At 42.7% G+C, this 15,188-nt stretch overlaps 1 protein-coding gene across 7 annotated transcripts in view; it reads right to left on the reverse strand.

The window, feature by feature from the left end:
• Positions 1 to 262: 262 nt before the first annotated feature.
• The window catches only part of LOC136582647 (uncharacterized), a 125,156-nt gene continuing 110,230 nt past the window's right edge, over positions 263 to 15,188 (reverse strand). For 6 of the 7 annotated variants that reach the window (XM_066583854.1, XM_066583840.1, XM_066583832.1 and 3 more), the window contains 3 exons: positions 11,535 to 11,598; positions 8,477 to 8,567; positions 263 to 878 (listed from right to left, as the gene is read on the reverse strand). In XM_066583854.1, coding sequence (XP_066439951.1) covers positions 428 to 878; positions 8,477 to 8,567; positions 11,535 to 11,598 — 606 coding nt within the window. In that variant the 3' untranslated portion in view covers positions 263 to 427. Of the gene's footprint in view, positions 879 to 8,476; positions 8,568 to 11,534; positions 11,599 to 15,188 lie in introns of those variants that run through there. The other variant, XR_010787206.1, reaches the window with a different exon arrangement.

A 15,188-nucleotide genomic window follows, 5' to 3' on the forward strand; every position in this document is an offset into this window, starting at 1 on the left:
ACGGGGCAAGGGTGGGGGGGGGGGGGGGACACTGAGGAAGCAGTGGGCACAGGAGATGTACTGGCAGCCAATCGGAAGCTAGGGGTGTGACAGGGGCGCCCTCCATTGAAGGGCTGTGACACCCCTACATTCTGGTGGCGTCAAGATACAATAATACAGAGCTGATGAGTTTTTACATGGGACAACTGTCAAGCGCATAAGTGTAACATAAGTATTTTTATATTTTGTAACAATAATTGATATACAGTACTAGATTGTACTTCTTCTTCCTCTAGTCTTATTTTATTATATCTAGTTTTTAGACTGGTACAGCATAAATTGTAACAACATTTGGAATAACAGTTGTGCATTTTTTGTTTTAAAATATCCAGTAAAAAAATATATAAAAATAGACACATTCCCTATTGTCTGTGTGTTTTCTTTATAATTATATTTCGTCTTTCATTGTTGTATTAGACTCAGAACCACAGGGCGCCAATGGCTGAGAGTTCTCCAACAGTGTCCTAAGGTTGCTTATTAAAATGTCAAGTGGAGGCAGCGTTTGGGGTGTGTAAAATAAGTCTGCAGAAGCAAGAACATACGACATATATCTGGCTTGCCTGTCTTCGGGCATGCGCCGACATTGGCCTGCAACTGCTTGGCCAAATCCATCAATATCATCCTGATCTCCAGCTCTATTGTATTGAAAAGTTAACCGTCTTTTACTGCTAAAATGGGAACCATACAACCGCCTATGTGGTGTGGCTATGCTTGAAGACCCAGACTGGTGTTCTGATGTAGATTCAGACTCTACTGGTCCTGGTGTTGCATTTTCTGCAACATTATGTTCATCTTGTTGCTCAGGGATCTCCAACTGTTTGGGTAAGTTTTCTTCAGTTCTAAAAGTAAAAAGAGGAATTAGTTCTTGCTAGAAATTCTGTTTCGAGGACAATGTTAAAATAGGCTCACAGTACTAAGAATAGTCTGCGATATTGCCCATTGTTTTCAATGGGGCTGGCAGCAGCGCCGGCCCTATTGAAATCAATAGGAAAAGATCATGAAGCAGGCTAGGAATCCCGCATAGAGAGGAGAGAAAGGGGGACGGAGCTACAGGGGATCTGACATATCTTCCATATTTGGTGACAGGGGGTGGAGCTAGGTGGCTTTCCCAGGGTTCCCCGAGAGCGTTGACGAGGGGGCGGGGCTAGAAGGGTTATCATAGTGAACCCTCTTTAGCCAAGTGAGTGGGCGGGGCTAGCAAGATCAGCCCACTAACCCTGCTCCCTCACTTGGCTAGAGAGGGATCACTATGATAACCCCTCTAGCCCCGTCCCCTCTTTAGCCCCACCTCCACCCTTGCGGAAGTCCTGGGAAAGCCCCCCTGTAGCTCCGCCCCCCTCTCTCTCCTCTTTCTGGGAGATTTCTAGCCTGCTTTGCGATCTTCTCCTATTGATTTCAATGGGGCCGGCGCTGCTACTGACGGCCCCAATGAAAACAATGGGCGATATCGCAGATTTCACTTAGCACTGCGAAGCTTGAGTGAAGATATCGCAAATGAGTATGAAACCACTGAAAAGCATTGGTTTTATTATCATGCATTTTCACTCTTGCATTGCAGGAAAGTCTATCACTAGTGGGTAAAGCCCTTAGGCAGCACACATACTATCTTGGATTAATTCCTGAGCTCTCCTTCACTCCCTATATTTATCGAACTTGCACGCTCATACTACATAAAACAAAAAAAAAACAACAACCATAATCATTAATGTAACACACTGTTCTACTACTACTTAGGGTCCTGAGGAAGGACCCTAAGTAAGTGTGAAAGAACGCTATAACATCATTCATTCCTTAACAGTATTCATTTTTTTGCCTGAGTAAGTTCGAAGGCTCGCTATAACATGTCTTTTTGTTAGCCATTAAAAGGTATCCTATCTACAAGATTACTTATTTCTCTTGCTGAGAACAATCACATTTTGCTCTACTGGTTAACACGGTACCGAACTTTTCTTTTTATCCTTTTAACAGAAGTAAAACTTTCACTCCAGCATGTAATCTTTCTTTATGGTGGAAAACCACTTGGTGATCACACGTGTTTAAAGGGGTTGCGCTATATTTGAAAGTTAAGGCATCCAAAAGATAGGGAATAACTTTTAAATTAGTGAGCTCTGGGGTGACCTGAAGTGAGGACGGTTATAGCTGCACATGCACTTCCCCACTTCATTCATTTTAATGGGACCGCTGGAGAAAGCTGAGCACCTAAACTTTGCTTTGGCATTTAAATGACTAGCGTGGCAGTTCTTGTATGTGAAAGCTGCTGCCCTCATTTCAGAATGTGCGAGAGCCCTGTTCTCACAATCAATGGGGAATCCCAGTAGTTGGACTGTCACCGAAATAACAGCGGCAGCAAGGGGCAAATTCTGTTCTCAAAATAGGACCGTGTCACAGATATGGGACCTACACCTAATTGACAGTTGCAAGAAAAAGTAAGTTAAGCCCTTTAGGCATAATTCCCACGAGCGGATTTCCGTGGCGTATTACGCGGTGGAAATCCGCCCCGTTGGCCCAAAGCTGTTAGGTTCTATTTAACCTAATAGCGCAATGCTCACGGTGCGGAATTCCGCGGGCACTAGGCCTTAAATTCCTGGATTTCTGCATAGACTACTGATGAAACGTGGTTCGATTATTATTCAAGTCATTTTTATAAACAAACACAATCCAAAAAAACAAAATCCGTTGGACGGTTTTTATCTTTTGGGTACATTGAGAAAACATCCACAGCATAAAAAGAAAAAAATAAGTGAACCTCTATGTCAATAACTTCTTTAAAAGTTAAATGGCAAAAGGTGTTTCAATTGAAGAGATGAGATTGGAAGTGTGGGCTTAGAAGGTGCTTTGCTAATTATATTAAGGCACACAAATCCTGGTTAGTGACAAACCGGTTATTATCAAGAAAGACAGGTTAGTGTGAACCATTTCTCGATTCAAACAATTTTCAGAAGTTCTCAGAAAGCTTGTTATAGAGAAGCATTAAGCTAAAGAACGCTATGAAAGCATTGCTAAAGACTTGGGTGTTCATAAATCCAAAATTAGACAGATTATCTACAAATGGAGAAAATTCTGTTGCTACTCTCCATATGAATGGGTGTCTTTGTTGAGATCACTATGAGCCCACCACAGCCTTTGCCATAAACTGAAATTCACAGCTGGGTCCGCTTAAAAAGTAACCTTTATTAATATGTAGTAAATATGTAGTAAAATATATTGTCGTAGCAATGAATTAAAAAGATCAGATTTTCAATATAGTGTGAACCAGTGTAATATATATTAGACAAAACCAGACTAAGAGAAACAATATCCTGCTTTGCTAATTATGCACACATATCAGGGTCATGACTAACACTTGCTGCAAATAGTGTGCAGTACCATGCAGCAGTACACTGCTATATACTGAAGATAATAATAATAATCTTTATTTGTATAGCGCCAACATATTCTGCAGCGCTTACATAGACAGGGGGAATACAGAGACACAAAAGTACAAACATTACAGAACCACAGTTACATAGTAATCAGGTGATGGAAACAATAGGGGTGAGGGTCCTGCTCCAACGAGCTTACATACTACAAGTAATGGGGTGATACAGAAGGTAAAGGACTGGAGATGTGCACAGTATGGCGAGCTGGAGAGTGAGGGATGCTGTACACAGAGAACGGTCAGACATTTAGCCGTGTGACGGCAGAATCGTTATGACTGCAGGAGCGGTTTATGACGGATAGCAGAGATTGCAGTCAATAGGTCAGGGAGCATGTTATCAGGTGGCGTACAGAGGAGTTTGTTTAGGGTATGCCTCCCTGAAGAGGTGCGTTTTTAGAGCACGCCTGAAGTTTTTCGAGTCCTGGATTGCCCGGATAGCCTTTGGTAGTGCGTTCCAGAGGACTGATGCTGCTCTGGAGAAGTCTTGGAGGCGGGAGTGAGAAGTTCGAATTAGAGGGGTGCTCAGTATAGTTTTGTTAGCAGAGCAGAGAGCCCGGGCTGGTTGATGGATTGAGATGGGGGAGGCAATATAGGGTGGCGCTGCACTGTGGAGGGCTTTGTGGATGAAGGTAGCGAGTTTAAATTGAATTCTGTATTTAACGGGCAGCCAGTGCAGTGACCGGCACAGGGCAGAGACGTTCAAGTAACGGCTGGAGAGGAAGATGAGCCTGGCTGCTGCATTTAGGATGGATTGGATAGGGTAGAGTCTGGTGCAGGGGAGGCCGATCAGCAACGAGTTGCAATAATCGAGCCGTGAGTGGGTGAGGGCAACAATAAGCGTTTTTAGCGTGTCTACAGTGAGTAAAGAGCGGATTTTTGCGATGTTCTCGAGGTGCAGCTGACCCCCTACCTCCATCAGAGATTGGAGGTAGGGGGTAAATAAGAGATCGGAGTCGAATATGAGCCCAAGGCTGCGGGCATGCTGTCTGGGAGCTATGGTGGCACCACACACACTGAGATAGAGATGTCAGGATGAGGTCGGTTAGTGGAGGGTGGAAGTACCAATAAGTCAGTTTTAGAGAGGTTTAGTTTTAGATAGAGAGGGGAGATAGTGTTAGAGACAGCGGACAGACAGTCGGTGATGTTTTGGAGGAAAGGTGCAGAGAAGAGGTGTATAGCTGGGCGTCGTCAGCATAGAGGTGGTATTGGAGGCCAAATCTCCTGATGGTTTGTCCAATAGGGGCTGCGTAGATAGAGAACAGGAGGGGGCCGAGGACCGAGCCTTAGGGAACCCCAACAGCAAGGGGAAGAGAAGGAGAGGTAGAGCCAGCAAAGGAGATGCTGAAAGACCGGTCTGATAGGTATGAGGAGAACCAGGAGAGAGCAGTGTCCTTTAGGCCAATGGAGCGAAGCATACTGAGGAGGAGTTTGTGGTTGACAGTGTAAAATGCTGCGGAGAGGTCGAGGAGGATCAGAAGGGAGTAATCGCCCCTCGATTGGCTGTCAGTAGGTCGTTGGATACCCTTGTAAGGGCAGTTTCTGTCGAGTGTTGGGGTCGGAAGCCAGACTGTAGGGGGTCAAGGAGAGAGTTCTCTGATATATAGTTTACAAGGAGGGAGTAAACTAGGTGTTATAGTAGTTTGGAGATGAAGGGGAGGTTTGAGATGGGTCGGTAGTTGGCAGCATCAGTCGCGTCAAGAATCGGCTTCTTTAGCAGTGGGGATATGATGGCGTGTTTAAAAGAAGAGGGAAAGATACCAGAGGTCAGAGAGAGGTTGAATATAGTGGTGATATGGGGGATGACCACTGGGGAGAGGGATAGGAGGAGGTGTGAGGGGTGAGCAGAGAAGAGCAATTTGGAGACTTCTTCCTCTGTCGCTGGTCTGAGTACAGACAGTGAGCAGGAGCTAGATGCAGTGCTGACAAGACTAGGATCAGGGCTAGTCTGGGGTTGGGAGGTTATTTCTTGACGGATATCATAAATTTTCTTTATTAGATGCCTGCACAAACTGCCAGCATGTGTGATAAATGCTGCCAGATAAACGGAGACTGACATAAGCATAGCTGGATGGACTACATGAAGCTCTGTGCTAAAAGACCAGCTCTTCCAACATGTTTTACCAGGACTCTGGCGTCATCAGGAGTATAAGTCAAGGCAGGCAGCTGGCAGACAGAGTAGTCCAATAAATGTAGCCGAGGTTAGTGATGGTGAAGTCAGGAACAAGCAGGCGTCTGGAAACCAGGAGAGCACACAGACTATGCATCAGGCTTAGCAACAGGTTGAAACAAATTGCTAAGGATGCCTAATATATAGACAGGTCTCACAGTGAATAGGTTGGATACAATTTAGCAGAGTGGGCACTAACTTTTTAATATGGGGTCGCTGAGGTGCATGTGCCCCATGGGTAACAGCAAGGGACTAGGGAGAAGATTGTGTCTACAGAGGAATGTGAATGGTGAATGACCACAGTATCAGCGGGTAAGCCAAGATGGCATTTGCATCTGAATGCCACAACAAATTCTTAGATGGATCGAAACATTTTATTGGAGAATTTAAAGAGTACTTGAAACTCCACCTTCAGAGCACTTCTGTTCCATTAGCCTTTTTCATCTCCTTCTGGCAGCTGAAGAATGCCCCATATAGGCAATCCGGGTATTATTGTATCTTGACGCCACCGGAAGTAGTGGTGGAGCCAAAATACAGGGTGTTTGACAGGGGGTTAATGCCCCCTGTTCGTGATTGGCTGCACGCCTTCCTCCGGCTCACAGGTTCTGTAGGCGCCGGGCTTCTAGCAGCGCTGATGAATGTGATCGGCTCCGCTCCGTTTTAGCCGACCCGCGGTGACTCTCCCTGCTGCACACCTGTCTCTTCTTCCTCAGGCTCGCAGGTCCTGTAGGGGACGGCAGCCTCGCAACACCGCTGAATGGCATCAGCTCCACTCCCTTTTAGCGAGGCTACGGTAAGTCTCCCTGCTGCCTGTATTTTGTCAGCGCCGTTCACATTCCCTGGGCTGCCATGGAGGAAGGTAAGAGCCTTGCAGTAAAGTGTCAGCCGCCGGTCGCCACATGTCAGCACTGCAGTGGCACATGTAAGTGGTGCTGAGTGGCGGTGGGGTGCAGTGTGAAGAGCGCAGCATTTTGCCGCCAGCCATGCCACCAGGGTCTATGCTCTCCAGCCAAAGTGTGGATTGCTTTAAGCCTGCCCTGGAGGGTTAGGGATTCCTGTTAGCCTTACATTATTTGCTGTAAATGCTTCCATGTAACCACTGTAACATGGAAGCATTGACAGGTAACAGAGTAAGCCTCACAGGAACACCAATCCCTAACCCTCCATGGCAGGCAAAAAGCTATCCAGACGCTGCTGCTAGGACCTTTTTCAATGTAGCCAATCGGGAGCTAGGGTTGTGACAGGGGTCCCTGTCAAACTCCTAGCTTCCGGTAGTGTCAAGATACAATAATACCGGCAATCCAAAGATGAAAATGCAGGTACTCTTTAAGGAAAGCATCCCATAACCTCAAGCTGATGAGACACTGGGTGATGCAACAAATAATGACCCAAAGCACACAAGTAAGAGTCCTGACCTTAAATATATTGAGATGCTTTAGCATGATCTCAAGACAGCTATGCATGCAAACATCCCAGAAATATTGATGAACTGAAACATATTTGTAGGAAGGAATCAGAACTGCTCAATATTGTGCAAATCTTTTTTGCAGCTACAGGAAAGGTGGCGTTTACTCCAGCTTAAAGGTGGTTTCAGAGTTATTTTTATATAGTTCTGGGACAGGTGTCCCCAAAACTATATAAACATAATATACTCTCTGTGGTTGCCAGACCCATGGCCAGAAGGCCTAGTGACATTCTGTAAATCGGTCACGTGGGCTTCAAATGTAGAAGTCCTGAGGCAGGTTTACGGGATATCACTGATGATGTTCCTGTCCGGCCTCCAATTGGCTGCAGTGGATATGTGAGTAAACAATCCACGTGACCGCTACCACCAAGTAAGCAGAAGATGGAAGCAGCAAGCAGTGGTGGGGAAGCAGCGCAAGCAAAGTATTTTTAACTTGGTTTCTCCCCCCATTGTCACCACTCATTTAATTGGAAAAAACCCTTCAAGAGGGAGATATATTATTAAATTCACTTTTGATCCCTGCACTGTGAATGCTTACACTGCTTACAGTTAGTGAATTATCAGTTTAGTTTTGTTTTTATCCATAATTGTGACTTAGGGCTCTTCTACATGGAACGACTATAGTTTAGTTTCTTGCCAACGATGAATGACAATTCGTTAACTTTTTGTTTGTCATTCAGTTTATGCAGGCATAAAAACCGAATTCTTATTGGCCATGTAAACAAGCAGTCTTTTATCTATGAACAACTGACTAAATGGAGGCGGGCAGTTGGTCAGAATGATCTTTGGTACACTCCGCCATCATTCACCATTCCTGTGAAACCATAGGAGCGATTATCGCTGGGATGTCTGTCCTTTGCAAAAGCACTTTTAGATAACAATTAGTAGACATTTTTAGTTAGAAATCCAGTTAATTCCAAAAGATTCGCTTACTTTTTTTTGCAACTTGTACATTTTGAAAATGAGAATTCCTATTTAATTCATCAAATTCAACCTTAGACCCCAAACCTAGAAGAGACATATCCATTGGCTTCTAACTGCATTTTCAGCAGACTGCATGTGATTATTCTGGGATGCAACAAAGCTGAAGTGGCTAAATAACCATGCACTATAGAGACCTGGGCTCTGAAATTAGAGGGAGGAAGACATGCAGCTGCTTCTCCCACTGCCTAGCTGCACCAACAAAAACTTATCACCAGCCATAGAGAACATGACCTTGCAGAAGACACGTTAGAAGCTCCAATATGGGGAGGGCAAATTCAACCCGTGTTCCTGTTCTTACTAGCGGCAATCTCCCAGTGATGCCGTTTATGAAGGACAAAATGGTAAATATAATTCGTATTCTTTCAGTTTTGTACATTGGGTTAGCAATAGGAGTAATACTTACTGCTGGACTCTCACATCTGGCGACTGCTCTTGGAATAGCTTTCTCTTTCTGGTAATGGACTTCCTTGTTTCCTGGTACACTGGATCTTTTTCTTTGATGGGATAAAAGGTCAGAATTTTAAATGTAATTTTTGAAAAGTGTGAAAAAAGTCTTTGGCAACATATACTTTTAGCTTATTATAAGCAGCACTATGTTTAAATGGCCTCAGTAAGTTGCAATTGCCATTAAAAAGGTTACATTTCAAACCAGAGGCGTAACTTGAAGATCCTGGGCCCCAATGCAAAACCTGTAACAGGGCCCCCAATTATAATGCTTTATTCATAGTACTGGGCTCCCTATATTGAGAGGAGAAGCCTTATGGGCCCCCTAAGGCTCCTGAGCCCGGGTGCAACTGTATCCCTATAATTACGTCAGTGTCTCAAACTACAGCACTGCAATTTGGTATTTTTGTATCTAGGGTGGGAATGACCCTTGTGCAGGTTCTCGTGCAGTGCCAAAAATACCTAGTGCCAGGAAGGAAAACAATACAACACCATTCTACTCGGAAAGCACAGTATGTATTAAAGGAAATGAGTCATCAGAAAATAAAATATCTCAAATCGGGCTTTTATTATAAACATTTAAAAAGTTTGTGTTTTTTTAATTTTCTAGACAACTGTCCATATAAGAATCTTTGCATACTCCAGTTGTCACACTGGCCACTATAACAGGCCCTTTGGGGGAGATTTAACAAGCTAAAAGCACCAGAATTCTGGCTCAACTTGCAGCAAGAACAAACATGTCTTGCAACTTTTTTTTTTACCTTGGCAGATGACTTAGATAAGATGACTTAAAATATGACAGAGGGCCAAAATTTGGGAACAAAGTAAGCTAACCAATTGGTGCTGTACAAGAGGAGTCATCATTGTTAGAGGATGGGCGATTTGATTAGAGTTGTCTTGTTTTTGTTTCCACCTACAGTCAACGAATATTAAAAGTTAAAAGTTTAATCCTGCTTTGTTTAACCGCCAACAGAAAAATGACGGCCAACAGTAAATTTATGTCAAGAAATTGTAAAGGGTTATGGATTGGGCCGGTGAGCAGAGTCCGCTCCATACCTGGCAGCTATCAGCTGTTTCAGAAAGCTTTCATCAGAGTTATCTCTGATCACTGCAGTTAACTCTTTAGATGTCATGGTGAAAGCTGACTGCACATCGAAACAACCATTGGAGCCAACTACAAAATGCTTGTTGGGGTGCCAATGGGCTAGGATGGCAGCCCAGAGTCTACTGAAAGTTCCAAGGGTTACCATGCATAAGATGCCTACCAAACACTGCCCGCGGCAGAGCTTGATAGGCAACATCAAAGATCGCTATTAAAAAGTATTGCAGCATATAATACAAGCAATCAAATGACTAAACGAAAGTGGGAAAACCAGAAGTTTTGGGGTTTTTTTAAACAGTAAAAAGAAAAAAAAGAAAAATTCCCCTTTTTCTAATTATAAATAAAAATCTAAACTATTAAAAAAAACATATATTTGGTATTGCCATGTATGTACAAGTCTGAACTATTAAAATATTCATCCTGTATGGTGAAGGCTATTTGAAAAAAAAAAAAAAGGACGGAATGTTACAGTTGCGATTTTTTTGCTCTCCTGGCTGTTAAAAAATGTACAAAAAACTGTATGTACTTTTTAAAAATTGAGAGAAAAAAAAATGTAAATGTGGTTTCACTGCAACCCTTAGGCTGGGTTCAAATGGGACGTAAATCTCGCAGAATGTCTGCAGCAGGACTGTGTGGCAATTCCATGAGAGTTCTGCAGCTGAAGTCTCGAAACATTTGGCATGGGTTTTGAAAGCAGCTTATTCCGCCGCGACCACTTCTCCCCATAGCAGCAGAAACAGCAATACAATTGAATACCGCGCGGCATGTCAGTTTCAGCACGTATTGGCGGAAACAGACTGCCCGCAGTGTGTGGACGAGAGGTTTTAAAATCTCGTCCACTTTGCTGCTTAGTCGTGGGCTTAAGATTGCAGGTGGAATTTCCGTGTGGAAAGTCTGCATGGAAATTCCGCATGGAAATTCCGCCCCGTGTAAACCCAGCCATACTGATCCCTAAAAAAAATTTTTTTACTGCACTGTGATTTCCGCAAAAAAATAAAACCCCTCAAAAATGGTGCAATTGTATTGTCATCACCGGATGTCGGGCAACCAGCTTCACTTCCATTGAATGGGAGGGGCATGCTGCTCTTACACTTCCTGTCAAGACATAATGTCCTGTTGTGACCAGGAACTGTAAAGAGCAGCGTGGCACTCCAAATGATTTCAATGGGAGTGAAGCCAGTGCTCCAACTTCCTCCTCCTCCAGTGATGACAACGTCCAGCTGCTCTACTGGTGAGTAAGCCAGACAATCAGCTGATGGACGGAGGTGTTTAGAACTTTTAATGTTTTTATTTCTTTTTTTACTGTGGAAAAAGCTGTAATTTTTAAAAATACTTTTAGTTATTTCCCACAGGGAACTTGAACTGGCGATCATTTGATTACTTGTATATAGTTATTTAGAACATGGCATGCATGGCAGCCCTGGGAGCCTTCAATAGCAGAAATCTGCACCCCCTAATCCATGTTTCGGATACACTAATAGAGCACAGGAAGGCCTCCCCCCCATTTCCCGCCCACTAACTGTTTAGATGCAGGGTTGTTTTATGATCTCTCCTCTATGAGCCAGTATGTAAAATCATCTCCAGCTTTGGTGGACTCATGTCATGTGGTGGACATATAATGCTACATTTCACCTGCAGCCTCTGTTGCAGGGAACTAGTCTAGCTAGATACGGCTGTTTCCTGGGGTACCGGATATACAGCGATCTGCTGACTAAAGCGATCCTTCTATTCTAAAAGGGAATTTCTATGATTAGACAATGCCATTAACAATGCTGCTGTATTATGCATTCTCTATCCCATCTTATATCTAAAACAGTGATAGTCATAATATTACATACTGTAACACTACGATATCATTAGTATAAAGAATGTCATAGGTTTTTTATATTTGAAAGTGGACCTCAAAATCATTTACCGTCTCCGCTTTGTCCTGCATCATTGTTTGTATTTCTTCTTGACGACTCTATAGTGCTGTTTATCTAAAGGATGAAACACTGATATTAGTTATTAAAAACAGTTTTCAGTACAGGAATACCAGCTACATACAATAAATGTAAATTACAATAGAAGAGGAGGAGGATATGAACACAAGGAAGGAAAATATTTTTAAACAAGTTAGCAGTAATCTTGAGTTGAAAAACGTTTCAGGCTACGATCTCTAATCTTTCCTTCATTTTCAGACTTCCCTGATATACGGTTTGTAACTTCCTCCTAGTGTCAAAATTGTCTCCTTTGGAAGTGTTTCTCCTAATACTATATGTTAGATGTGCGGCCTGTGTGTCCAGGATGCTGCTGCCATCACAAGCTCTCATGAACGAGCACATCCTGTGCACCTATGTGTGAGATCTCTCCCCTTTGTCCCTGCATATTTCATGTGTTCTCTCTTTGCTTGCGCTCTCCACATGGATGCTGCTCGTGTGATTTATCTCACCTCCACCACATACTCTGGTTACCCTTTTCCCTCTTGTAATTCAGCCCCCTACCCTCCCTGCTGGTATCTCTAACACTGCTACTGTGAGAGAATGGAAGTGTAGAGCAGAAAGGGTAAAGCAGAAACAACAGATTATATAAACCCTCAGGCAACAGCAGCCAGGAGTACAATGTAGGAGGCAGCAGAATGACCAAAGCAAAATGAACCAGCCCCCCTTCATTCTTTATTTCTGGTGCAATAGGTTCCATTCTGACTCAACGTCTTAGCATAGCGTAGAATGAAATGGCCTATCCAGCTTGCACGTATAAGGAGGATGAAATTAGAATTCCATCAAAGTGTTCAGAAAAAAGACAAGATCAATGTCACTTATACACTTTAGATACCTTATTGTTCTTTAGTTCTAGCATATACCATAAGCAACCCACCACCTATTCAAATAGCACAAGGCCAAGCCTATATACATAAATGAAATTACAAATGATCTAATATGCTGAATGACTCAATTCCCAAATTTGAAGCAGTCTGGAAAGCCATGGATTTAGACAACGCATCTGGCTTTCCATAATATTTCATTTTGCCAAATTTAGTTTTCAAATATATGCAGAGGTTCTTCCTATCCCTATCTTTCCATTGGTTGTCTTCTCTTCTCCCTACGGTTTCTTGTTTGTCTAACTCTGATTGATTTTGGTCCTATGACTATTAAAACTTAACCCTTTGCAATCCAATTTTGGATTCAGGGTTTCCTAGGGGGCTTTCTCTTTCTGCCATTATACAATGGCGCCATCTGCTGGCTAGAGCCAGTACTGCAGTGTGGGACATGATGGAGAGGCCCCCCAACAACAGAGCGGCCAGTAATCTACAGTAAAAATACCCTGCCGGACATCTTCAGACATTGGAGCTGTACAGCCTTCAATCAGAATGTCTTTAGACGTCAGACAGTGGATTGGAAAGGGTTAATATATAGGATATCCTTATAATGCTACTTTTTAGAAATTTTATTTGAAATATATGTATTGTAATATGTTCTGAAAATGCTAATAAAAATATTGAAATATAAATGAAACACATGACCCACACGTCATTCAAAGAGGAACATTCATCAAGGACTAATCAATGTCAGACAAGTGAAACCTGGTCATGTGATATGAATTAAACAAACAAAAGGCTATATGTGGATCTAAAAAATACAGACTGAAAATATCAAACCAAATAGGTGTGGCTTAAATTGAAACTGCTTTAAAATGTAACAAATTAAAATCAACAGAGGAAATGAAAAACAACAACAACAAATGAAAAATGCAAAAATCTGAAAATACATCTGTAATATGTAAGAAATAACACTAATGGGCAAAGAAGCCATGTTATTCTCCTTTCCATGGAAGAAAAAAACTAGGCCATAAAATGGTATCTAAAGTGAGTGGAATGCATTTTTCACCAGGGTTGCAGGATCAGATCCAAGAGAACAATCTTTCATCCTCACAGAATACAGGCAAGTACTTGGAACACTAGGGGGCTTATTTACTATTCACAATACATAATTTGCAACAGAAAATGGTCTTACATGCTCTGTGCCACATTTACTGTATGTTTTCAGTCACTATTGGGCAGTTTATCATAAATCAAAAAGGGGAGTGCTCTAAACTGCGCCAAATTTTTGGCACAATTTTTTGGAGTGGACTAAGCTAACAAACAGGTAGTCTACAATGAGACTAGATCACTTTAAAATTGAACAGATTTATCACTGAGAAAAGCTACTGTGATAAACCTGGCACATTGTAAGACTGTCTAGTAAAAGGGCTCGGTCAGACGATCGTTGTTTTTGGGCGCGCTTCTAAAAGAACCAATGGGCTCCTATAGAAGCGCTCACATGAGAGAATGTAGTAGCGCAATACGGCGCAACCTAACAAAGATAAAACATTGGCTATCTTTCGTGCGCACTGTGCAGGAGTTTTCATTGACTCCTATGGGAGCAGGAGTTAATAGAAACTCCTGTGCTGGGAATAGATTCCCCGCTGCTTACAGCATGTCATTTAAAAGAGTAAGCTCTAATATGTTTAATCTGGCTAAATTGTGGACTATATTGTAAAACCAACACCAGTTATCTCAGTACTTCATATCGTATTTGGAAGAATCAGAAGATCAATGCATGACTTATTAACCATTATATTTCTGGCACACTTTAAAGGGTATTCAAGTGATTATATTTATCCATGTGGCACAAAGTGTTAAGGCAGCAGTATGCAGTCCTAAACTCTCATTCACAATCTGAAGGTTGCGGTTTTAATTCCCAGTTGGTTGAGATAGCCGGCTCAAGGTTGACTCAGCCTTCCATCCTTCAAAGGTCGGTAAAATGAGTACCCAGCTTGCCAGGGGGTAAAAGATGACTAGGAAAGGCAATGGCAAACCACCCCGCAAGCTCACCCTAGGAGTCAGTCATGAGTCGGTGCTTGCTCCAGGGTACTTTACCTTTACCTACCAGTGATCATGTGGTTATTCCCCCAGTATATCTATATGTGAGATAGTGTTACCTTGATTAGTTATTACTCTCTAAAACTCCCAGTCTCTTTTTCCTCAGATGGTCATATGATGTAAAATTCTGACCAGATCAGATCTACTTTTGGTTATCAATTAATTTTTTGATCAATTTTTCAGTTTGTGTGATGCTGTTACATGATCCCTACCACTCCCTACAGGGGAACATCAACACTCCTATCACAGTTACCAATGATCACACAGCTTCTGTCACACAGTTATAATACAGGAGATCACAGCTCATCCTCCTGACTTTATACTTATGGTCTATAACTTATTTAGAAGAATATAGGTGCTAATGAAAATTAAACTGTCCCTCCAGGAGGCAAAAATGCTATATCCTTAGCTAATGCTGTGCTCATGCATCATGGGATAGATGTGAAACAGAAAGTAAAATAAAAAACTCAGCCCCAAGATATGGGGGAGGGGGAAGCTACCAGCACACATGTAGAATGCAGCTAAAGTCGCCATTCTCCTGACGGAGGCAAAGCATGTTCCTTTGGTCCTAGTTGAGGACATATGCCTCTATTTTTTTCCTTTAGGCCTGATGTTCACAGGGAAAATCAGGCCCGCTACGGATTCTTCATGGAGAATCCGTAGCGGGTC

Source organism: Eleutherodactylus coqui, chromosome 1, assembly GCF_035609145.1.
Source record: "Eleutherodactylus coqui strain aEleCoq1 chromosome 1, aEleCoq1.hap1, whole genome shotgun sequence".
NCBI lineage: Eukaryota > Metazoa > Chordata > Amphibia > Anura > Eleutherodactylidae > Eleutherodactylus > Eleutherodactylus coqui.